This window comes from Siniperca chuatsi, linkage group LG5 (genome assembly GCF_020085105.1).
Source record: "Siniperca chuatsi isolate FFG_IHB_CAS linkage group LG5, ASM2008510v1, whole genome shotgun sequence".
NCBI lineage: Eukaryota > Metazoa > Chordata > Actinopteri > Centrarchiformes > Sinipercidae > Siniperca > Siniperca chuatsi.
This window is the reverse complement of record NC_058046.1, coordinates 23,288,518-23,314,981: the sequence shown is the minus strand read 5'-3', so window position 1 is coordinate 23,314,981 and position 26,464 is coordinate 23,288,518. Positions and strand designations below refer to the sequence as shown.

Sequence of the window (26,464 nt, the reverse complement as noted above, 5' to 3'; positions counted from 1 at the left end):
AAATAATGTGGTTTCTCACTTTCCTATCAGGTATGATTACACTAAACATTTTCTCTGAGGAAAAACACATCCTGAAGGTTTCCACCCCATAATTTCCAGAGGCTGTATTTTCATGCCTCTGTGTCTATGATTATGCATGTGAGAATGTGAGCCCTTCTACTTCTACATGTGTTTAGGTGTGCACAAGCATTCAAACATGAATCTGTGCTGCATGTCATTGTGATGACTTTGTGTGTGCGCGTGTGTGTGTGTGTGTGTTTCCTGCCAGTGTGTTTCCTGCCACTGACAGCAAATCAGATGCAAGTTTACCCTGAGCTCTTATGTGTCCTTCATTCCTTCCATTAAAAAAGACAAATTAAGAACATGAGAAGGAAATGGTCTATCTCAGTGACTGAGTGATATCTGGAGAGGGAGGATTACTATGGCGTCAGGGGGATATGAAACATTCTCACATTCATACAGGAATGTGTGACTGACACAATGGGGCCAAGAATCACTAATAAATACACATAAAATGACATTATTTTGTTGAAGTTTGATGTTTGTAATAACACCTCTGGAAAGAAAATGCACTGTATATGAAAATGAATGGGCCGTAGCTGGAAACAGTCTTGCATATGCAATGTGCATACCAAATACCTACTCATAAATACCGCAGGGCAAATCTCTTTGTCAATAGCCTGTCAGTGATACTCTCCATGGCAATTGTATTTCTCATTATCAGGTATTCCTGTTGGGAAAAAATGATCTTAATTTGATCAGCTTCATAAGCCCTCTTGCAAGCTTGGATCTCAGCTTATCCTTTTATGTGCGGAATTACAAATGGCCCGATTAGAAAACTTTCCATAATGGCGGTGAGAATTAGCAGGCTAAGCATACACTAATGCTATTGTACCCTCATCAATGATGTATAGCTGAGCTCTTCAATGGTGGCCTTTTCCACAGAGCAACACCCGCTAGAGAATGAGAGAGAAGGAAAGACAGAAGCAGAGAAAGTACAGTTTGAAAAGAGAATCAACTGGTATTAATAAGAGATTAATGTTCTTTGGCTTGAACTGACACACGGCACTATTATTCTGCTCCTTTGCTTTGAACAAGTCTGGCTATTAGCTTTGTCCTGGGCCTATGAATCTATATTTCCTTTCGACAGAAGAGTCATAAAGGGACAGTGGAACATCAATTTCTTCCTGGGACTTCAAAGAGAGATGTGAGGCCCCATAGAGCCAAATGACTGCTGCGTTGAACACTGTAGCCAGAGATATCAAAGGCTTTTTTACATTCATTGCTATAATGAAAGAGCAGAGAGAGTACAAAAGAGGACTCGATAGTTGCCCACCCTCTCTCCTCCCAGCTTTTCGGTCATGATTGTATGTAAGTATTACTCAGAGTTGAGGATAGCCTCTCCAAATTGAGGCCCTTATTGCAGAAGCCAGCTGAAGCACCATTCACATTAGGGAAGGGACAATGTGCTCATAATATCTATATCAGCGGTGTCCTGTCTTAATTCACTTTTATTACATCCATTCATAATGCTCTCATAATGATGAGATGGATCCCAGCCAAGGGATTTTCACAGTGTCACCTTTATTATCACATACTGTGATTTGTCATTTGCTCCTCTACAGGTCCCTGTAATGAGGATAAGTTAGACTTCTCTGAATTAGATCTAAGGATAGAATGCCACCATGCAATATACTCTTAATCATTAACCCTGTATTTGCCCACTGGAAGTAATACACTTAAGTGTAATAAATGGAAAGAGTTTGGTTTAAAACAACAACAAGAAAAAGTAACCCAATACAATTGTAGCTAATAAAACCCTTACATTTTAAGCACACACACAGAGAGGAGTGCACATACGTGCACATTCATAGTGTGTATGCTGCATACATGTGCACACATGGAGTTATATACTTTGTTTCTCAGTGAAGTTGGGAACACACACAGCACACAGCTGGAGCTGGTGTTGTTAGTGTGCCGTGTGATAAAATATCGCGCAACACAATGCATCAAACATAGACATACAGAAAAAAACCCCGCTTTGTTTCAGGCCAAATAAACATTTATACTACTGGGACAGGGGGCTGTTTGTGGTTTGTGTCTGTGTGTGTGAGTGAGCCTTTGTTCATTTAACTGTGGACAGAATGGGAGGAAAAAAACAGACAGCATTACTGTAAGGCTGCTGAAAAACTGGGTGTAGGTCAGACATAAAACAGCTGTTTTCACACCAGCGTTGGCTGATAATGTCCAGCTGAAGAATTAATAGATAAAGAATTAATTCTTTATCATCTGATGGTATGTCCCAAACCCCTGGAGAAACAAGCCTGTGTGGACATTCTCATTCATCCAAGAAAGTAAAACTGCTTTTTGTAATATTTACTTTGTGGTACAAGATAAGACTCAAGACTTTAAAAGCAAAACTCTCTCTGAGACATATATGATTGATCTTAAATACACAGATATGTGGTATGTAGGCTATGAACATAGAGGCTCCCACATACATTACACACACGCACTACATTACACACATGCACTCTTGCTCTCTATACTTGTGAGGACATTTAACGGACCTTCCTTCGGTGAAGGCAAAGAAATTCTGTACAATTTGGGGGATTGATGGAGGGAATTCATTACTGAAAAGGTAACAAAATCTACCGTTTCCCCTGTTTCCAGTCTTTGTGCTAAACTGAGCTAACCAGCTGCTGGCAATAACCAAGGAAAGCAGCAGGCGCGCAAATTACCCACTCCCGACTTGGGGAGGTAGTGACGAAAAATAACAATACAGGACTCTTTCGAGGCCCTATAATTGGAATGAGTACACATTTCCTTTAGGCAATATTATTAGGAAACACTCCATAAACTTTCATTGTTATGCAGATGATACCCAATGATATCTATCTATCTAAAATAATCAGTTAGCTAAACTTCAAGCATGCCTTAAGGACATAAAAACCTGGATAACCTGCCATTGTCTGATGTTAAACTCTGACAAAACTGAAGTTATTGTACTTGACCCCAAACACCTCTGACACATTATCTAAAGATATAGTTACTCTAGATGGCATCGCCCTGGCCTCCAGCACCACCGTAAGGAACCTCTGAGTTATCTTTGATCCGGATATGTCCTTTAACTCACACATAAAACTAACTTCAAGGACTGCCTTTTTTCACCTACATAACATTGCAAAAATAAGGCACATCCTGTCTCAAAATGATGCAGAAAAACTAGTCCACACATTTGGTACTTCTAGGCTGGATTATTGTAATTCCTTATTATCAGGCTGCCAGAATAAGTCACTTGTGCCAAGACTGATCCAGAGTGCTATGGCACGTGCACTGACAAGAAAAGAGATCATATTTCTCCAATATTAGCTTCTCTGCACTGGCTCCTTGTAAAATCCAGAATATAATTTAAAATCCTTCTCCTCACCTACAAAGCTCTTAATGGTGAGGCACCATTGTATCTTAAAGAGCTCATAATACCTTATTACCCCACTAGAACACTGCGCTCCCAGAATGCAGGGTTATTTGTGGTTCCTAGAGAGCCTTCAGTTATCAAGCTCCTCTCCTGTGGAATCAGATTCTAGTTTGGGTTTGGGAGGCAGACACCATCTCCACATTTAAGAGTAGGCTTAAGATTTTCCTCTTTGATAAAGCTTATAGTTAGGGCTGGCTCAGGTGAGTCCTGAACCATCCCTTAGTTATCCTGCTATAGGCCTAGACTGCCGGGAGACCTCCCATGGTGCACCTCTCTCCTCCTCTCTGTCTCCATCTGTACGCATTCTTATCCTTGTGCTTTCTCATCTCTCTCCTCTTTCCTTCTGTTGCTTTCAGAAGGCATTTCTGCCTCTGGAGCTGCAGAGTCTGGATCTTCCTGCTCAACAACCACTACTACAATTATTATTATTAGTCTTATTATTATTATCATCATTATTTTTCCTATCATTACTATTACTATTATTATTTTATTAATATGAATATTATCACTACCATTACATTATTATTATTTTAAAATTCTATGTGGAATTTGCATTGTGGCACTATATGTTCTCTTTCCTCCTGCTCTCTCTCTCTCTCTCTCTCTCTTTCTTTCTCATCCAAACTGGCAGGAATGGAAGTTTTTCCTTGCTACTGTCACCAAGTGTTGCTCTTGGTGGGAATTGTTGGGTCTCTGTAAATAATATTATAAAGAGTACGGTCTAGACTGTACTCTTTTACTCTTTATAAAGAGTACGGTCTAGACCTGCTCTATAGGAAAAGTGCAATGAGATAACTTCTGTTATGAAATGGTGCTCTATAAATAAAATTTAATTAAATCGAATAGCCTCATATCTACTGCTCTTGGCAAGAACGTGAATAAGCGTTTTTCCCCAAAGTTTCGAACTATTCCTTTAACCTTTAAAACCTAATTGTAATCCTCACCTCTTCATACCTAACTTTAACAAATACTAATCTAAACTTTGTCCAGACTGAGATTATCCTCAACAGAGAAATGGTAGCATTGGTTGTTTGTTGTTCAAAGTGTGTAATTTTGACACTAGCGACCGCAGTTTGCACTGTCTCCTGCAAGCAGTCAGTGTCGGTTTCTTTTAACCAAGACCACGGTCTTTCCCAAACTTTATCCAAGAAGTTTTAGTTGGCTAAAGGTAACCAAACCTCGGAAAACGCTCATATGAATCATTGTCACATGGGTTTGGACGATCTATTTTGTCCTCAGCGTTCTGTCCTTGTGAGGACATGTGGTCCTCATAAGTATAACCACACAAGAACAAATGCACACACACAAACTCTCTCTTCATCTGTCTCTCTTTTTCTTTTGCACTCGCACAAACACAGGCAAGCACTCGCCACTGTAGGTTTTTGCTTTCCCTCTATGACTAGAAGGACCTTGGCTGTCCCTATTGAAAACCTGATTCCTCACTGAATAGGAAGCCCTTGTCCTTACAACACTTTGTCTACTGCACTGATGGTGTACTAATGGCAACATCAGTCCCCATCTGGTGTCCATCATTTGGATTCAGGGCAGGGCCTGTCCCAGCAGATACATCCGATTAGTCCCTCTCATCGATTTGTGCTGGCTCGTCATGACTTAGTCAACCCAAGGTGTCTCTTCTCTGACATGCTGTCTCCCTGTGATTTAGTTTGCCAATGCTCTAAGTGCATTGAGTGTGACAATAAAATCTTTAATCTAATATGCATCCTAAAGAGGCAGGCGGTGGAGAATTAAGAGAGAGTGAGGGAGCGAGACAGAGAAGGGAGGTAATGTTCTCGATGAGCTTAGATATAATGAGAAAGCTTTGTGTCAAGTTTATGAATATACAGGATATAGACACAAAGGTTTTGAATGCTACACTTGCTTTTTGATCCTGACTGATGCATGTGTGATTTCAGGTAAAAGATGTGGCATTAAACAGGCTTCTTAGTTATCAAATGATGAATATACACAGGTACCAATTGCTTATTTTTAACACATCTCCTCTTGCATGAAGGAAAAATTATCCTCTAAAATGGCCATGAAAGTGTCACATCTGTGCTCTGAAGACGTGAAATCCTATTTTCTCCTCATATGTAACCCAGCCTAATCTGAGTTTGCAGTCTGAAGCATACGACAGTATCAATAGGGTTACAGGGCACAAAGCATGCACAGTGCTCTCAGTAATTCTAACTGACAACGATCCCACTGCCTGGGCTTGTGAAAGAGCATCATATTTATGGATGTGTGAGTCGTATAACAATGAGATTTAGTGCTACACTGTCTGAAGAGATCATTACATAGATCTCCAGTACACTTCTCGATGTATCCCAATGCTGCTCTGCATCTCAGTATCTCAGACATAACATTAGGGAAATGCTATACCATGCAATACATACAATGGTAATGTACTGCACAACTGTAGGGATACTTTATAGAAATCTGATGATGAGGGAGGATGATTTTAAAGGTGTCTTGAGAGCAGATTTAATGTTTCCTTTTTATGGTTTATGGTATTAAAAGCAAGCCATTATACCTGTAAGGTGCCACTTTGTCTGTATCCACTCAGTGGTTTAGTTTTATATCTATTTTGATGTAAGGTCATCTCATTGACTGATTCATGAAATCACTTTTAATGGATCCAATATATCTTAATTCAGAAAAGGTGATTAGGTTGTACACATAGTTTTAATTAAAGCTTTGCAAAACAGTTTGACGTGTTTTTTTTCCACTGTCACACACCTCTAATTGACAGATATTTTCAAGAACTCATTCAAAGGATCCTTTTGCGCTTTTCATGTCCGTAATTGCCTGTTGGTGTCAGCTTGACACCAGACATACCGAGCTGCATTCTCACATCTTTTTAATGAGTCTGTGTTATGATGCAGTCTCTAATTGTCTTGTTGGCAAAAGAACAATAACATGTAAAAAAAGGTATGAACCACCCAGCCAGTCAGTCAGTCAGTCAGCCTTCCCATTTCACCCTGCTGTGACCCTGGCTGTGTGAGCGTACAGATTACTGCTTGTGAGAAGAGGAAAATCTCGGGCTTGAAGCCAGACATTTGTCATTTTGGCCAGAATGACTTCTATATATCAAACTGAAGCTCTTGATGAAACCAGTTATCCTGTATCAAAAAGGCATTACTAGAATCATGACCAACATTGAATTGGACAATAAAACCTTAAAGTTAAATAGGTTTTTAGAGGGAAAGACGAAGCTCTGCAGTAAAATTAAAAGATACTTTGCGTGCACAAGATGTGAATGTATACAATTTATGAGGGAGAATAACAAAGGGAGCTGAAGGAGATGCAAGAGACAGAGAAAAAGAGAGGCGAAATAAGTGCATGTGCATGAAAGAGTCTGTCAAATTTTCATCCCTTTAAAAAGAAAAGACATCACCTGATCACTGATAGTCCATGTTATTATTGTTTTCCTCCTTACTAATCAATCAAATGGAAAAACAAACCCAGCTTTTTGAAAATAGAGTTCAAGCCAACTTTGCACCACTCTGCTGGAACATGTGGATGGGGGTGAGGGAGAAAATAGGTCCGCATGAGAAGTAATCAACGCAGCCCACTATGATAGTGACAGCAGGTTAAGAAGGGGATGGGGAGGGAAAGCTCTGTTTCTATGCCAGAGAAAATGAAAGCAGCTGGGGGTATACACTGTGCACACTAGTCAGTCATATATGCTTGTTATCAAGTGTGCTTTGTGTGTGTGTGTGTGTGTGTGTGTGTGTGTGTGTGTGTGTGTGTGTGAGATCGAGAGAGAGACGGGACGCAGCAGGAGAGGAATGCAGTCATGGCTGTAAAGTGGGTGTGAAAACAGCCATGTTGACTGACCTCTAAGCTGACCTCCCCACTCCTCCTCCCCTGGTAGTTGATAGTGTCCTCAGTTTGCATGTGTGTGTGTGCCTGTGTGTGGATTGCAAAAAATGCTTGAGAAAATTTGTGTGTACATGATAACGCTTGACGCCAGAGTTTGTGTGGTAGTAGTGGTGTTTGTGTGGTTGCAGTGTGAGTGCCCTTCTGTGTGTGTGTGTGTGTGTGTGTGTGTGTGTGTGTGTGTGTGTGGTGATAGCTGCAAGTGAATGGCCCTGAGTTTATGATAGTCCACAGGAAGAGGTCAAGAAGATTATCTTAAAATATTAGCTGCCCTCTCACCCCTTCCTCCCTCCTTCTGTCTTCCCTCTCCTTTTTCTCTCTCCTCCCATATCCTTGAAGGCAAACAGCAGCACCTGTTGCATGCACACACACACACACACACACACACACACACACACACACACACACACAGTAAGTGCATCTGATTTTCTTGACTGTAGAAGGATAAAAATATTGATGTAACATTTGAGGTCTTTCTTGTTTGAATTTAACAATTTATTTTTTTTATCTTTTATGTATCACTTATTAGCTGACAGACACATTACAGAAAAAGTAAGAAGAGATAAAGAAAATACTAAAAAATCTTCACTTACCTCTTTAGAATCATCAGCTTTTAGGTTTTTATGCCTATATTTTTTATTGCTTTTATAATTTTATATTACATATTATTTTAAAATTTATATTTCAACCCCCACTACTTTGTGCTTGTATGCTCTTGCTATTTGCTAATGCAGCTACACATTTTTCTACTTCTACTTAGACTGTATTGTTGTTCTACATAACATATGTGCAGAAGAGGAACTTTAGAAATAAGTTCAAGTCCCTTTTGAAAAAACATATTTGCCATATACCTCACTTATAAAACACACACACACATACCTAAAAAGGATTATTCCACCTAACAGGGGCCACTATAAACTCACCCCAGACATTCTGCACATTTTTATCCATATGAATTAATGCTAGTTATTTTCGTCAGGGATTTCCCACCTGAAATTAGGCCTGCTGCTCATTTTCCAAAGTTTCATAAATCCTCCTTGTGAGCACTTGTCTGATTTAAGGCGACGACAGACGCGGTTCCACCGGCGCACTCGAACTTGGATTTGTCCCCGGCTGAATCAGCTATCCCGCCTGCTCGCCACTGCGGGGCGTCTGGGCGCTGGAGCGGCGCCTTGAACCCCTTCAGTCTGCTCCCCGCAACAGGCTGCCCAGTCACATCTACCCGGAGCCCCGCATGGCCATTATCTCTCAGCATTACACCGTCAAACCGAGGTTGTGAGGCAAAGGTCACATCCTTTCTGGAGTTGAATTCCTCACAATTATAGAATTAAATATAAACAAATATTTTTGAATTAATAATAGTGGGGGGAAAATGAATGAACAATATCACTAAATCGGTGGAACAGCCCAATTTTTCACATTTTCCATGTTTCTTTATTAGGCTATAGGCTATAATATCTTCTGAACTAATATTTAGATTTAAAAAAAAAAAAATTAATTAGGCTATGTTAACGTCTATTCTATAATGCATCAACACAGGCCTCTTTCCTGTCATTAGAAAAAAAGTACATTTGAACTTAGTTGAATTGAACTGAGAGAGAGTAACTGAGTAACTGGAGTCCATGGTCTTCTTTGCTCCGCTGCGTCCGTTTGCATGTAATTAAATAGCGCCGTGCGCACTTATCGGTCGGATCTGACAGAGTAAGTAAAAGCGGTCCCTGTTCTGTGCACCTCTTTCCCCCGTCCCCGTCCAGCTCTACCTCTCGGTAATTGAATTAGCTCGGTTTTAGGCGGGGGAGGGGCTTGGCTTTGTTCGAGTGACGCCCATTCAAATAATTTCAAACCAATGGGACTATCCCCCGCTCTGCCGTAACCAAACCCACTCTCTCAGTCGGCGTCTGGGGCTGCCTGCCTTTGCTCTCACCTTCCTGCGTGTCCCGGCGTTTTAAACCCAAACACAAGAAAGAGGAAGACTACACAGCACGCACATGGGAGAACGCAAGATTTTTTTCATTCCTGCACGTCGCACGATGGCTTATATATGAGGAGGACACTTTGGGATGCGGACATAAACAAGCGTCTCCACGGAGAGAAGCGCATGAGAAAACACAACGCTGTCCGTCCTCTCTCCGACACCGAGAAGGACTACTCCCCACCTCGATTGTGACACCTCCGCTAAATCGCCGAGAAAGGATAACAGTGTCTTTTACGCTGGAGACGAAAGACCGAGTCTAACATTACCATTCATCTGCCAGTGACTGACTGACTGTATGGCTTTAAAAAGTTGCCTGGAGAACATGGACATCTGACGTGCGCCACACGGCGTCATTGGACACATTGAGCCTCTCTCTCTCTTTCTCCATCACCTCTTGGACTGACTAATCCGCTGCGCTTTGGTTTGGGGGTAAGAAGAAGTGTTCAGCAGTTGTCATTTGCCCTGACACAGGCTACATCCAATAGCTCCCTGCATAAGGGGGAACATTATCACAGCACAGAAGACACTGCCTGTTGTGCTGCGCATTCGCGTGTGTTGCGTGTGTTTGTGCATTGGTGGGAGAAATATTTTGTCAGCTCACCACGGATTTGTCAGAGCTGAAATCCTGCATGAAATAAAGCACATGATTCATCAGGACCCTCGACCTGCATCAGAGAGAAAACACAGTGACGCGTTGGTTTTGTAACTTTAAACCTGAACAAGTGTCATCTCCAGTGTCCCCTTGAATGGTCACATTCTCGCTATTCCCTTCGCGTTTTCTATGCTGTGCGCATTTCTATTTGTTTAGCATTCACACACTGCGCCAGTAACACACGGCCACATGTGAATGAGACTCATCACCTGTCCCGGTTGAAGCGCCCGTACAACTCGACTGACTGACTGACCGACTCTGAAGAGGAATACGTGCCGAAGTTTTGCTGTAGTGATGCTGCAAATGGAAATGGTCATCTTCGTCTGCCTGGTGCTGTTGATGTGTGTATTTAGCCAGGAGCCCAGTTCCAAAGTGGTGGCCGACCGCTACGCCGTCTTCTGGAACCGGACCAACGCCAAGTAAGTGGCCCCACACCGGGCACGTTTACCGCGAAGAGCCGGCGATGTTCCGTCTCCTTGCATCTGCATGAGCCACGGGGTTCGCAGGTTTGCTGGACCACATCGGTGTTTATTCTCCGCAGTGAGGGCATACTGCCAGTAGCTGTAGGTACAGGCTATAGCTGAGGATAGGAACAGGACTGTCTCAGGCTACAGTGTCTTATTTTCAATACTTGGCTGCTCATTAACAGCGCGCCCCCCGAGGAAACTATAGATTAAAACCGTGCGTAATAAGGCCTGGACATAACATTCATCGCCGGGCGTTGCAGCGCTTTACCCGCTGTCAGTAATGTCCAGATTAGGAAATTCATCGTTTCATTGTGAATTATTCGGCTGTAGGTACAGGGTCAAAGCTGTAACGGGTTAAATAACCTGGATCCTTATGTTGTGTTGTTTCTCTGTCCGGCGGACTCTCCACTGGACTCATTAACACCAGAATCTAACCAGTCTCAACTTAAACACCAAATTATCAGCACAAATCCACAAAGTCCATTAAATGTGGCCATTCATTTAGTCACTTCAGACTGCGTAGGTTCATTGCCTTGTTTTCGGAAAACTTAACTTGTAGGCGTACGTACAGGCCAAACGTCTTAGACCTGTGTAGCGAGAAGGGAAGCTTTTGTATGTAGTTCTGTGTTTAGGGTATTTGAGTGGCTTCATCACTAACTAAATACTAAATGTAGGCAGTGAGAGCGTAATGTATCAGTCAATATTAAACAGCTCCTTCACGAAATTCAGTAGCAGTACAGTTACCATAATTCAATTTATGGGTATACAACGGTCTCAGCACTTCTAAAAGTACATAAAGGAGTGCTTCATGAATATTATAAAGGCATCATGGCAGACAAATTACATAATATGACAAACCAATTTTTGAGTAACAAAGACACACAGTAGGCAGAAGCTCCAGTGGAATATTATGTTGATTTTTATATCAGAGTTTGTCAGTATTTACGGCTCTATAGAGCTCAAGTTTTTTTTCTGTTTATTATTAATCTTTAAAATAGTTCTTGAATAAGTTGAGCCAAATATTATTTATTATTCATTAAATCATTCTGGTTAAGTTTTGTGCAGCATTATAATGTTGGATCATTGACATTTGAATGAAGTACACTGTTGTAAATAAAAAAAGATTGAAAATGAAATTTGGTCAGGACGTTTTTTAAGCTTTTAAAGAACAAATAATAGATTTACTTGCAAAATTAAACTGAAGAATGCAAATATATTCTGGAACATAAAACCCAAAGTAGCGTGATTTTATAAAACTGTGAAAGGGTTTTCATTCCACTAAGTGTAGTGATGGCTGTACAGTATGGAACCATGAACTTTCCCATTCAAAACTTTTGAGAACTTTCACTGTGTAACAGTGTGCAGCTTCCTCATTCTGAGTTTCCCTAAATGAAACTTCACCTATTGTTTTTTCTATTTTTTGCATATTAGTGAGCATGAATGGTTGCTCATTCATACGTTCAAAGGCACAAGTCATATCCTGACCTAATGTCTCAAAATAAACATATTCAAACAGTTAATTTAAATATTGTTAAATGTTTTAGGAATAAAAAGTGTATGCTTTTCACTTTTCATTTATATTAAGTGTGTGTTCAACATCAACAGAGTCAGCACTGTTAGAAGTGAAGAGAGGATTTTATGTGTGTTATGCTGTTGATTCAGATGGGCCACACGAGAGAACGTCATCAAAGTTAAAATAAAAGTTTCTCCAGAATCCTGGAGTCAAACTCCTCTCTCCTCGGACAGCCTCGAGTCAACCTCAGCATTCAGTGTACATGTTTGTCGAGACAGCGTTTCCCACTAAAAGTCCCTTACAGAGTTGGACCGTACAGCCTTGTCCTGGGCTTATTAAGTCTAAACACTGCTGGTGGAGTTTACAGAGATCTTTCACTCAACTGCCAACGGCACTTAGTATTTGTTGAATAAAATCCTCAGCTTACCCTCCAAGTGCGCACAAAGCCATTAATAGCACATGCTGAATTTGTTGCACAACTATTTATATTCAGTTTGAAGTTTCGGAAAACATGATTTATTGCTTGAAGCAATTAGTGGTCAGGAGTACAAACGGAGGGCTGACTGTAAGTCCTCTCCTGAAGTCAGGGCCAGTCTAGCGGGGTGCGTAGATTCTCGGCCTGATATACCGTAGACCATGACTGTTGTGGTCTAGGTCTCTACTCCCACTTACCCTGGCTGTTTATTTATGGACCGCTTTCTTCAATAGAGGCAAACACAATTTTGAGTTGAATCTTGATTTCTGCTATTGATAGACATACTTTCGTTAGACAGTACTTTTTTTTTTAACAAAAAAGTTTTGACTTGACTGGCCGCTCAGTTAACTTGATATCTTCCAGATGTGCTGACAAGTTTTCTCAGTTTCAGTGAAGGGAAGTAAATCTACTGTTAATCTCAGATCTGACACACTAACACTGAAAGAGAGAGTGGAGAAAACAAGAACTTTGTGATCCACTTGGCTGCATGCATGTTGTGCCTTTAACTCTCTTTGGGTCCCAAGTAAAATCTGAGAAATAGATAGCTTCCTGAGCCTCATCCATTTCTGAAGCTCTGACTTGCCTGAGGAAAGGAAACAGGTTTTCACAGAGGCTGTAATGCTGCTAACACCAGTCACTCCGTTCTACTTACTCTAAATAGAGTTTGTTTGACTCTCCCAGCAGGGCTGAGGCAGGAAGCCAGGAAGGTAACATAACAGCAGAGAGGAGACAGAGAGGGGGAGAGATAGCAAACTTGTCTTATTGATGACTCAGTTAATAAATATTGAGTCCCTTTCTTCATGCATTACTGTGGAGAGCTGGTGTGGCACTGTAACGCAACTTTCCTGCGTCTGCCTTTGTTCTGAGGCTTCACAGTCACACCGAAAGTACGGCTGCTCCAAGAATTGACTGTGTGAACGCCCCATGTGCACAAACAGCCACATTTGAGCCAAAGTTACATGTTACTTCATGATAGCAATAAATTCAAACTAATAATGTAATTTGTACATACATAATGTTAGCAGGTAACTTAAAGGATAATTTCAATATTTTTTCTTCTTCTAGTTTGACTCTCTTTTTATGTTCTTTCTTGTTGGTGTCTGAACAGAGTCGTTCAGGGCTCGTTTTACTACCTCCAGAAAAAGCTATTTTACGGCATTCATTTTTGCACCATATGAAGCTGCAGCTTCCACAAACTTGAAAATTGCCCCAGCAAGATAATCCATCACACAAAAACCGTATTTTGAGTTTAGTTTTGTCACAAAATCTTGTTTTGCTTTGATTCATTGTGCCCAAGTGGGATGTGCAATACGTTATGCTCTGCTTACTTACTTAATTACCTGAAATGCACAGGAAGAAATTAAAACCTTCACATGGAAATACCAACTAAAACTAATCCTTTTTTGGAGGTTGTCTAACTAAAATGAATTTGAAGTTTAAAACTAAAAATTAGTATGTAAAATGACCGAAAGAAAGCAAATGTTAAATTGTCGCATTACATATGGCATGCATTGCAACATGATTGGAGAAGGTGTGAACTAGACGTAGACAAAAATAAGCGAAAGGGTTAGAGATCCAAAGAGTCACTTCTGCTGTTGTTTGAGTCACTGGTAGACAAAACACACTGGTGTAGACACTATTACAGTGTAGACTTTCAGTGGTATTGAATGGGGAATCTCAGATAAGAACTTTTTGTGTTTAAAATAGAACCTTTTGTCGGCAGAAATGTTTTTGCAGTTTAGAATTTCTTATATTTGGCTTTCCAGCAGTCCAAATTATAAGCAATTGGTAGATAAGTGTGGAATTTTATATTGGTTTAGTGTATCGTAATTTGTGTTAGCGGTGCCACAGTCGTTTCTGCTGGGTGTTTGTGTTGTTGGTGATTGGGGTAGGGGCTGAGGGGATTTCCATGCTATTCTGTTGGCTTCAGTCCACCGTTGTCTATCACAACTCCAGCGTGAGACCAGAAACTGTTTCATTTTTCTAACTAGTCTTCTTCTCTATATTCTTCTCTTTTGTTTACCTATCTCTCTATCTCTTCCTTTAACACATCCACACTTTCTCTTTTAGTTCTCTGTTTGTGGTTTAGATTTTCTAAGAGCTTTTCTCATGGTACCTTAATTTACATGTTCAGCATTTTGTCCATCAAAAAGTTATTTTGAGGGACAGTTTAGAGAAGTGTCTTGAAGTTTTATTTGTCCTTTTAGAGTTTCTTCAGCTTGAAATAACTTAAAATACAGGGACATTCCTCTCTGTGGATTTGACCCTCTGCTATCTCGCTGACTGTCTTTGCTTGTGAGTATTTATTCTAATGAGGGGACAGACAGTGGCTCTAATGATGTCTCAGCTGTAATGCTGAAGAGACGGCCCTTCCTTTCCTTTACCCCCTCTGTCCTTTCTTCTTCCCCATATCCCTCCTCGCCTTTCTCCCGTGCTGCCTCTCGGCGCTCTGCCTCTCCCCGTCTCTTTCTCTCACCCTCCCTCCCTCCCTCCCTCTCTCTCTCTCTTTCCTTGCCGGGCACAGAAAATGAATGAATACAATTAGATATTTCGGGAGTCCCTCCACGGTTGATGGTGGAGAAAGACGCGCAGAGGTCAGGCGCACTCTGTGAGGAGCTCAGGGAGAGGTCACACACATATGGAGAGGAATAACGAAGCAGAAAGTTGGTCTGTGAATGACAAACTAGTGACTAGAATTCTCCTTGAAGTGGAGGGTGTTATTAACATAAACAGTTTGATGCGGTTGTGGTCATGCAAATTGTTCAAGGTAATATGTATTTTGTTGCATAATTTGTAGCTCAACAAACAAAGCATTTTTCTAATATGCTGCCTTGCGTTGTAGTTTTTACATTTTTATTCTTACAAAGTACTGTAACTGGAGGCCTACATACAGCAGTTGTGTCACTGGTGTCAAAGACATATTTCTTTTGTTGCAGTCATGTCTGGCTCATCTTTGTCTGTGCATGTTTCTATGTTTGAGAGTGCACGTGTGTGTGTGCATGTGCATGCAAAGTACCAAATGAGCAATGAGGTCATATAGGGCTTGTTTCCGCTCCTTCAGACTCATAGATACCAGAATAATGACATTTTCTCCCTTGGACTTCTCATTACCTGTCACAGACCAGTGGGACATGAATAAGCGTCTTGTCAATCTGTGCTTGTAAGCATGTGTGTATGTGTGTGCAAATGCTGACTGTACACTAACAAAGGCATGTACGCATGGAGGCGTAAGTTAGTCCATACACCCATCTGTCTCTAACAGATATGAAAATCATATATTACAATATTAACTTTTATTTATAATTCAAATTCTGAAAACCTGTAATTCTTAAAGTTACGTTTATATTGCCTTTGACTGCTAAAGTGGGTAGTTTTTGACTCCATGCTAGTCTCTCCTGTCCCCCTTATCATTTTTTTACCGACTCGCTCGGAGCTGTGTTTTAGTCTCTCCACTGCTCTGGCTCTCGTTCTCTCCCTCCGTCTCTGTCTGAGTGCTGATTAATTCTCGTTAATGACCCCTTGCTCTGTCATTCTTTTATGCCTGTGGCATTGGCAAGCACAAGCACCAACCGAGCTGCAGGGGCAGCGAGTGTAGGGGACACAAAGACAGCGAGGCAGAGGATATAGAAAAATAAACACAGGACCTGACAGAGAACCAGCAAACTGTAATGATGGTGTTGTGCGATGTAATACTTCTATTAGGTTTAAATGGCACTCTGTGTTTTCTCACCAGACCTGTAAATGCACTTTCCATTTAAATTAGTTTTTTTTTCCCTATTAACTAGAAAATGAGCCCAGCAGGCAGTAGTCAATGCTTAGTCAATGTGCTTGGCAGAGCAGCTGTTCTTCAGCGCGCGGTGGAAGAGGGGGAGGACTCTTGGCCGTGACCCTTGTGGACTTGCTATGCGGCGGACAGAAGCAGCCCTGTCGCCGGGGGTGCCTGGTGGTCAGGCTGTAGTCTTGGATATGCTAATCCTACTGAAGTAAAGACAGTATATATATATATATATATATATATATATATATATATATATATATATATATATATATATATAAAAATTATGTTTTTATGTTTTTATATGTATATTTTAGACTGGATTATTACTGATTTATTTATATTTATACTTTTTAAATTATTTATGTAAAAAATAATACATTTTCTTCTTCAAAAGTGGTAGGTTATTAGTTAGTTTTGGTAAATAAATACATTAAAACATGTTTTGTTTTTTGTTTTTTAAATACTCCTTGCGCTTACTTTTGAAACAACTGGTTGTGTTTTTTGACCTTCATTTTGGTGATTTGGTATTTATCCGAACACAACATTAGAAAACCTGTGTTTGCTCATGATTAGATAAATATTACTCAGCCCGACAAAGGTTGACAGTGTTGAATTGGTACTAAGCACCTTAAAAATACCACCATCAATTTAAATGTTAGGTTATCCACCAAAGAGTGGACAGGATCTCTTATATTGACAGAAATGGACAATATTGAATGGCAGCTTCAGTTCAGTTGCACATGTTTCCCTCCCTTGCCTGGGGAACCAGATTTTAATGTCCAGGTTTTTGTTTTCAGAGTAATCACTCCAAGGTCGGACGGAGTGCTGAAACACTGCTATCAGCTGAGCGATCTGTCTTTTAGCCCTCATTCAACCCCTGGCTTTCAGGGGAACGCTCCGTATAGCTCTACTTGGAAACAATAAAGTATTAACCAACTTATGCAACACCCACATGTGCAAAGCTCAATGCAAATCTTATATTCTGCCATGAGAACGTTAAAAATAATGTTTCCTTATTTGCTTGTGGGTTGCCTTTCTACTAGATGCATGTGTTTGTTTATTCAGGGGCAAATTTTTTCTCTATCCCTGGACTCACTGTCTCAGTTTCAGTTAAAATTTCAAAGTTGTGGAAAGTTTTTTTCCCCCCCAACTGTTTCTTTATTTTTCCTAAAGTTACTTTGTGCCACCCCAGAGCAGCTGTGGGAACAGATCTGGCAGATTTGTAGTTAATATGAACATAGTAGACAGAGAAAGAAGAGAACAAAATATTTTGCTGTTGGGTTAATTCGTCTCCCATCTCAGAAGAAACTTATGTTTCATTTATAGACCCCAAAAAGGAGTTATAAACAGGAATACCGGACTGCTGCAGGTCCAATAAGGGTCGAAACGCCAGTCCAGGAATCTCGCTATTGTGTAGTATAAGTCCTCGTTTGTGGCTGAAAATGGCGCTACCATATCCTTCTTTAGCTCCTCTGCTCTCCTCTGTAAGATGGAGGCTTAGAAGCAGCTGTTACTGTAGTAACGCTTGGTTGATCTATCACCCCTGACCAGAAAGGGGCGCTACTGAGAGAGGTCTGATAGCCTCTTGTGCCCTCTGCTCTCAGCTTAAAGCATTTCAAGTGTACAGTTGGGGTGAAAGCTACATACATTTGCTTGATTTAAACCAGCTCTTTCTGCCTTGGTTGATTTGACCTCGTTAAACTAATTTACTGTCAAACTCATATTGCATTTACAGGAACTACACCAGCATGTAAAGGCCAAAACTGGGTTTCAAAATTTTTTTCTCTTTCTGTCACCGTTCACTATTCAACTGGAAAATGTGACGGGAACGATTGAGACTGTTCGGTTTTTGCCAGACACATTTTCCACAGATAATTCCTTTCATGGTAGACTGGCTTCGGACCTTACACTGCCGTTTTCCTTATTTAACTTGGGGAGCTGCGGGGGAGTCAATGGATGTTTTTCTAGCTGGGCAGCAGTGTGGAGAATAGATCCCAGAAGAGAACACATCTCCAGCTTGTGAATAAAGACCTAATTGACGGGTTGTAGCCAGTTGTAAATGACTCATGAGGTAATTCGTCTTTACAGACAGACTGAGATACACACAGAGGGACTGTACAATTGTGTGGTCTGCTTTTCCTTCTTCCCTTTGTACTTGGTTTATTTCCAAATGTTGATGTCCCCAAATAGAAATTTTAGAAGTCATAAAGTACTGCTTTTAGCCAGAGATGGTGTTATCACTGCCTCGCCTGTATATAGTGAGTATCCGTCAATGGCTTACACAGCTTCTAGTGTTTTCGTTTGGTGTTTCTTTGTTTGCGTTGGCACAGTCATGAAAAGGTGAAGTGAATTTGGGTGAAAGGAATAATTGATTCCCTGGCCTTGTTTTTAATATTAACACCTCTTTGTAAAGTTCCCACCGCTGCGTCAATTTTCCACTGACATAAATATAAATAAACAAACAATCAAACAATGTTGCTTTCACGTTGTTCAGTCTACCGTAGTGGCGGGACGTGCCAATAATAAGCTAGCTGCATTAGCCTGTTTGAATTGACAGTAGAGAAAAATACTACCAGCCAATGCCCCCAATGCTGGGTTGTGAGACTGAAAGGCAGCCATTGTTCTGCTCTCTCTGTCCACTCCACATAGCCAGGGCTCAAAGTAGTGCATGCGTTTTAAATGGAGGGAGAAAAAAAAAGGGAGGGCAAAGGAGAGGAGTGAGGGAGAATGGTGTGAATGGCGAAGGGAAAGGGAGAGTGCACAGCTGAAGATGTAGTACGCTTTCGGACAGAAAAAGGGAGGAGACGAGGAGTATAATGTGAGTGCCAGACACGAGGGGAGAGGCATGTAGCAGGGGTGACACAGTGTGTGCAAAAGAAGAGGTGGCAGTTTCCCTCATTTCCAACTAGCCTTATCCATCCTCTCTCATCTGCCTCCCTCCACACCATCCAGCTCATCAGCCCCCTCCCCTCCCTGTCTGCCCTTGCCAAGGTTTAAAGATGCATGTGGCTTGCTGGCTCTCTGTCTGTCTCTCTGTCTCCCTGGTGGTGACCGTGGTTAGTTGGTTGGTGGTGGTTCTCCAGGGGACATACTCTGGGTCTTCACCCTGAGGAGGTGTCGTCTTTGCGGTCCGGGTTTAGTGACACTGGGGCTATTTTCTACAGAGACAGGATTAAGCCTGCTCAGGTTTAGACCCCTGCTTTGTTTCCCCTGACACTGAAGACTCCCACACACAGGGCTGTGTTTACTTGGGGGTTGGTGCTGCGGTACCAAGTTGCATCTTGGTCTTAACTACTGTGACACACTGCACACTGTGCCCTTGAAAGTGCATTTTCCAATGAAATGCATGTATCACAGTCAGAATACCAGGGTGTGTGTAATGTTGTGGCTTAATGGAGGGTTTCATTCCAAAATGCCATATATCTGCTGTGGAGCCAAATTAGTACAATAAGAATGAGCTGTTTTTGTCCTCAGAAGTAGATCTACTTTGCAAGCGAAGGTCATAAAATGATGATGAATAATGATGAATAATGTGGATAATTATGCATGATTGTAATTCAAATGGTGGATATCTCATTTTGTAACAAATCTCTTCGTATTTGTCTTTGACTCAGCTTGTCTCTGTAGCTCCATCAGTTTGAAGGCTTGGGGTCTAATAAGGCTAAGTGGGATTTTGAACAAAAATGAAATGCAAAATTAATTTTATTTTTAAATCTATCGTACTGTATATTAAAAAAAAGTCTCATGTCAAAATTTGAAATCAGATAAATTCAACTTCAGTGACTACTTTGGCATGAAGAGTTCTTTTATAGATCTACTCTCCTGGCACCAAGCCTTTTATTCGGCAACAGATGCTTGTCTGATCTGAGCTCTAAGAAGAGTCTGGGATCAGGCATATAATAAATCTTGTTTAAAAAATGTATAACACAGAATTGAATCTGACATCTTCAGTCGAAGCTGGGTTTGACGAACGAGTGTTTTGTGTTTGTGGGTATCCATGCCTGTGTGTTTGCTGGCAACTTGTGCGCAAACACATGTGCATAGTTATTTGTGCTCATGTGTAAGTGTGTGCGTGCGTGCATGGTTATCCTGAGCCGACCTCTGCATCGAGGCCCGCTTCAATGAAGCAGAAGAAACACACACCCTTTACTGTAGCAGAGCACAGCACTATTCTTGACCCAATTCTCTGAGCCTGCTCCTCTGAGAGCTGCTTGATAGTTTTCCATTTTGTGAAGTTGCATTGTGTGCATGTCAGTCTTTGTTTATGTGCGGAGGTTGGTATTCCTGTGTGAAACTGTATTGAGTGTGTTTTTTTTCCCCTGAAGGGAAAACGATTGATCCCGGAATGTGTGATAAATCCCATCTTCACCCTCTCCTCTCATCTGAGCCCAGCTTTGACGGGTCTGGCTTACACCGAACATTATCCCACATAACCAAATATGACACCCTAAAGAACATAGACCGACAAACACACACAGACACACATATACACAAACACCCCACTCTGGTTTGGAAGGGCAGTTCATTATTTCTTTAGTGAGGTTCAAGTTGCAGGAGATGTGGTATTTATTCTGCTTGTTTATTTTCTTCCTCTAAATCAGCGAGCCTTGGAGTGCAGCAGCCCTTGAACCGCGGCCTATCCCATGACTGCAGCCCTGGGTATTAACCCAGAGCCACTGAGAGGCTTAAAAAGCCATCAGCTCATTGTCCGGAGACACAAAACCCCCTTCCTCTAAAATCCCCCCCCATCTTTCTCTTCTCTCTCCTCCTTCCCTCCTTTCTTAAGAATGCCTTGAGCTGGCCTCTGCTGGCATTCATATTAATCAGTTTTAAGGGTCTAATGAGATAAGTGAGACTTAAGGGGAGTCCCCAAAGTGGCCTAAGCCCTCCGGATAAACAGAGGTGATGAGCGCTGCCTATGGTTACATCCTAAGGAGTGTGTGTTTTCCCCCCCAGCATAGTCATGCATACAAAGGTTTTTAATGTCCTTAATCTCACTGTTGAGCTTTGAAAACCAAACCATCACTAAACTCTTTAAAAACTCTCTTTATTGAAGAGACAATCATCACCTTGCCTCTAAAATCGCGAGGTGATGATGAAATGGTTTCATGATTTTGATTTGGTTCTGGGCTTTTTAAAGGGGTGAGAACTAGTGCATCTGTGAATTTGACCAACATCAGGTCTTTTCCTCGACAGCTCCCTCCTTTGTCCTAATCCCCCCACCCAGCTCATGCCCTCTGTTCCTTATCCCGCCCTCTAAGTATCCCGAATATAGGCCAGTTGGTTTCCTTCTGGTCTTTTGCTCTTCGTGCCATATTGTCCTCTCTTTCCCGTCCTCCCTCCCTTCCTCTCTTCTGTCGCTGGGATCACCAGATCTTTAACTGGACTGTCCTTGTCCTTGGCTCTAGGGGTCCTGCTGAGGTGACCAAGCAAGCCCACTGTCAGCATTAGGCTCAATGTTGTGGCTGTAGCAGTTGACTGACAGTTGCCTACACTCTCTTTCTCTATCCCTGTTTTTCGGTCTGTTTTTATTTTCTTTTAATCTTTTTTTAAAAATGTGCACCACCCTAACCCCCTCCCCATTTCTACTTAAGCTCTCAACTCCAAGAGTGACAGAGCTACACAGTATGTATGTGTGTGTGTATGTGTGATGAAACATGGTGGCCAAGCCAAGAAAAATGTGGCACCAGCCAGACACAAAGCGGTAAATATGGCATTAAATCAGTTATTGATTTGAAATGTTCAGATTTTGAGACATTAAAAAATTACATTAACTAGGCAACAGTGATTAAAGCTACTCAGCAAGGACAACCTTCTTAGGCAAATTAAATAATCTATAATCTGTAATAATCTGCCCATAATTCACCAGGTATGGAAGTCAGGGATCAGATAGGACAGGAACAATGAAGACAGACATTAAAGAATACCAGGTTGTTTAAAAATGTATATGATTAGGTTTTAAAAAAAAATTATTATTTAAATTTTGTTTCGTTCCATTAAAAGCACATTCCTGCTTCAGGGAAAACAGAATAGTTTTCGTGCATATTTGGGCTCTTGTGTAACAGGGGTTCTGGTTGAATCTACAGTAGAACTACTGGAGTAGCTGTGAGGCGGGACAAGTCCTCAGAGACTTCAGTTTCACCTGCTGTTCTGTTCCTCAGGGCCGCAGGACTCCACGGCCGGGGACATTCCAGCCAGGATTAGAGCGTGCATGACAAACGGAAGCACAAATAAGAAGGAGTGAAGGGGCTTTTTTTCAGAAACGCCATAGTGTTTGGCCTGGCTATTTTAAGGTTATGCCTTTGACATTTTTAACATTTTGTGCAAAATTCACTTTCATAATTTGTGGTTCCTACGAGCGATTTGACACATAATACACAATTTAAAAAGAGAAATCGTTAACACGTTTAAGATTACATACTAACATACTACATATTAACAAACTTTTAGTACATCATTGTACAATTAAAAAAAAAAAAAAAAAAAAAAACATTTAACATTTAACAACTAAAATTCACTAAATTATTACAAGAACTAGCAGCTGCTGTTTTTTTAATATTCAATTTTATTCAATTTTACAATTGTGTATAGAGAAATTCTCAAAATTGTTACTATTGTATTTGTTTTGCTTTTACTTATAATATTTATACATAATGGTTGATAATATCATCCTACAGTAAAATGCAATCCAATAAAAAAAAAACCCTCTAATGAATTTTATACTTTTAATGAATTATTGTAGAAAAGGTTTCAATCGTAGTCATCTGGACACTGTTTTTTCTGAAAACAGTTGATTCTGAAAACAGTGTCCAGATGACTACGATTGAAACCTTTTCTACGATGGAACACTCCTGGACGAATGAGGGACTACACCTTCTTATTTAATGAATTATGTACCATACCGTTTTACCATACCATACAAGTTATTATTATACCATCGTTTTTTGTCCACCCCGTGTATTTCTTTTTATATTGAATAATTACTCTTGAATTTCAACTTTATTTTTTTTTTCAAATAGATATTCATTAATATATATATATTTCCCCAGTCAGATTTAATAGATGTGAAACTTTCCCCTGTTTAAAATTTGGCTATAGAAAATGCAAACTTGCCTTCTGTTCATTATACCTTTTATGGAAAAGCCTGACAATTTGCAGATGTTTCAGTGGTAATATTTTTTATGAGGTACAGAGTTGAATTAGATTGTTAGCCTGTGGGAAAAGAGATGAATCACATTTCTCGTATTGGATTAGAGTGTGTGCTTGGCTTTGGGTGGAGTGATGAAATATTCATTACTGTTTGTGATCTCTAAGAAGAGTAGCACTTGCAAAACTTCGCACGCAATTCATGAAAAATGAAGTCAAGGTAGACATGTTTTTAGCATGAAGTTGATGGAAGGTTGTCTGCTCGTCTGGTTTGTATGACCTTAACCAAAAACATTCATGATGGCTGACACGGCTGTACACATTCCCTCTATGGGAGTTTGTTTTCTTTGTCTGCTCTCGGGATTTTCTTTTAAATTTTTTTTTGTTTGTAACTTGTTTGTACTTCCCATAAGTTGTTTGAATAGATGAATAACATAAATATCTTGATGAATTTGTTTTTAGATCGGCCCTGGATTCCCAGTCTTCTTGTTAACAGACTGACAGGTGTCAGTTGCCAGGTTCGTGACAGTGTCAGACTATCAATCTGTGAGCGACATCAGGTTCACAGCTGCTTTAATAATGTAGTACAGCCACACTTTTTATGTCCTCTCCAGCTCTCCATCTTCTCCTTTCTCTGGGATGTAGAGAGCTGTCCTTACATTAAGGCCAGGTCAGACTGCGTCTGCCGTCGTACATTAGCAGCAAAGCCCTGTCTGTATCACTGGTAAGAGGAACATGGCACGAAGATGGCTAAATTATTCACACTCATAATCGGCCTTTATGTCCTGCTGGCAAGCCTGGCCCCACTGTTATTCTAGTGCATAATTGATAGTGCTCAGAAGTGGAAAAGTTAGAATAGCAGAAGTAATGCGAAGCGAAAGTGTAGTCAGGCAGCACAAGAAGGGAAGAGGGGGATTGGTGGGGTAGTGAGGGAGATAGAGGTGGGCCCCTATAGGACTTTTTACACTGAGCTTGTGTTAGCCTTTACGGGGCTTAGACCCAGCTAGCGTGAGGATCGCGTGTGTAGGCCAGCCAGACTAGTCTGGGGGGGTGGTGGGTGGGGGGATAAGAGGGGGATGAAAGAAGGTGGGAGGGAGAGGAGATGGGGATCCAGAGTAACAAGGTCTGACGCTGAGCCGGCCCAGAATGTGGTCTGTCTCTCCCCCAAAGTTACTCTGGGGCTCCTCTGTGGGCAAATATATTTTTGAAATCGAATTTAATTTAATTATTGAATGAAAATGTTTATTTTTGTATTTTAAAATTATTGGGAAGGAGTAATCACAACTGGTCTGATATCAGCACAGTTGATTTGTACTCATGGTTTGGACCTAATCCAGCAAGTTTTTTCATTACTTGCTTGCTCAGGCAGGTAAGAGGCATTGACATCACATTACAACCATGTGATACAATGATCAATAAACAGCAACCTCCACAGAAGAGCAGTGATTGGCTCTATTCCAATAGTAAAGAGAGGCCATCTATTGAGAAATTGAGTGAAACAACTTTTTGAAAATGTTTCAAGACAGTACTCCACTCTTGGAAACAGGAAAAAGGCTGTCTGTTTCATATTTTATTTTAATTAACCTGCCATTGCATATCTTCATCTTTACCTAATTCCCCAAAGAATTTATCCCTACATTATTTTCTAGAGCTAGATATATATATGGTTTGACATTTCTGTCAGAAAAGATTTTTTTCAGCCTTTTCACATCTCCCAATCGGTCGTCTCTGTGAGCTCCCTCAATTGAATGGAACACCCTTCCATGGAAGTTCTAATGTCTCAGGTGAAGGTGTTAACACAGTCCCAGGTGTAGTCTATTTAACACCTCTCTGACCCTTAACAAAGCCTTGCTAACTGCTGCCTAGCTCTGCCTTTTGTGTTCCATAACAAAGCCCTTTAGCTTCTAATAACACCACAGCACTGCCAGTGTCAAGAGAAACCTGAGATAAGGTCCACATCAGAGAGTTGGTGGAAACTGTTTAATCCGCTTCTCAAAACCAAACCAGCACACAACAGGCAGGGATCATGTTTGGCAAAGTGGCCGGCTTTGATGTAGGGATCGGATGGTGTGAGTAGGAGGAATGGGGATGACGGAAAATAGAAAAGCAGCTAAATGCTGGTAGTCTTTTACGAAGCTGTGAAAGAGAACATCTGGAGAATAATACAGGGAGTTGTACACAATGTGCGCCAATGCTCAGACACAGGCACAGGCACAGGCACAGGCACACACACACACACACACACACACACACACACACACACACACACACCCTCTAATCACAACAAAAGTAAATTATTTTCTCAATTCAGTTTTTTACATGTATGCAAATATATTGACCACACCTGGTCACAAATAAATGAATAAATAGTGGCCTATTAATTTTCACTGACATTGAAAGAGGTATTTCTTCTTTGCTTTCTATGATTCTCTTTTATTTTCTAAAACAAGGACTGATACACTTTAGTTTCAGTGCCAAACACGCTGTTATCATTTAAACAAAAGCTCTACATCCAAGCTATATTTTTTTTTTGTCAACATCACTTTTGCAGTATATTAGAAAGTATCTTTCACCAGAGTCGCTACAGTGTGACCATAAAGCCGTCGAGTGGAAACATTAGCAGTGATATGTCTCAGAAACTCATAAAACCAATTTACGAGTGCACTTAAGGCCCATACACCTACTGGAGCCATTCTATAAAGATGCAGACAGAGATTGCACCAAACTCCCCCCAATTACCCACATTTAAAAGTAATAAATGTGGATCGATAAGTGATAGAGGGCCTGTTAATCTTGGAGTTACCCAGTTATTTCCAATTGAGACTCTCCTTTTCAAACCCATATTGCAGCATTTACAAGCTTACCATTGATTTGTTTCATTGTTTTCTTCCTACAGGCTAAATGTTGCACTGAGGTGTTTTTGCAATAGTCCTCTGGAGTGGATGTTTTTATCTTTTTGTAGTGTTTAAATTCTTAAGAGACTTGCCTTTATCTTATTAAAAGAGAAATTGCAAGGACCAGAATGCTTTTTATTGTAATTATTCTTTTTATATGCGAATAATTCATTTTTAGATATCCCAAATGAGAAAAGAATTTTAATT

General features: G+C 40.8%; 1 protein-coding gene and 1 long non-coding RNA gene across 3 annotated transcripts in view; one reads left to right on the top strand and one right to left on the bottom strand.

Moving 5' to 3' along the window:
- The first annotated feature begins 9,242 nt into the window (after positions 1 to 9,242).
- The window catches only part of efna5b (ephrin-A5b), a 97,044-nt gene continuing 79,822 nt past the window's right edge, over positions 9,243 to 26,464 (top strand). The window contains exon 1 of one of the 2 annotated variants that reach the window (XM_044195948.1): positions 9,243 to 10,403. In XM_044195948.1, the coding sequence (XP_044051883.1) occupies positions 10,279 to 10,403 (125 nt within the window). In that variant the 5' untranslated portion in view covers positions 9,243 to 10,278. The remainder of the gene's footprint in view (positions 10,404 to 26,464) is intronic. The other variant, XM_044195947.1, reaches the window with a different exon arrangement.
- On the bottom strand, positions 21,850 to 24,377 carry LOC122876064. The gene is made up of 2 exons (XR_006377992.1): positions 23,048 to 24,377; positions 21,850 to 22,939 (listed from the first exon to the last, which is right to left on the bottom strand). It is a non-coding gene; the product is annotated as an uncharacterized LOC122876064 (long non-coding RNA).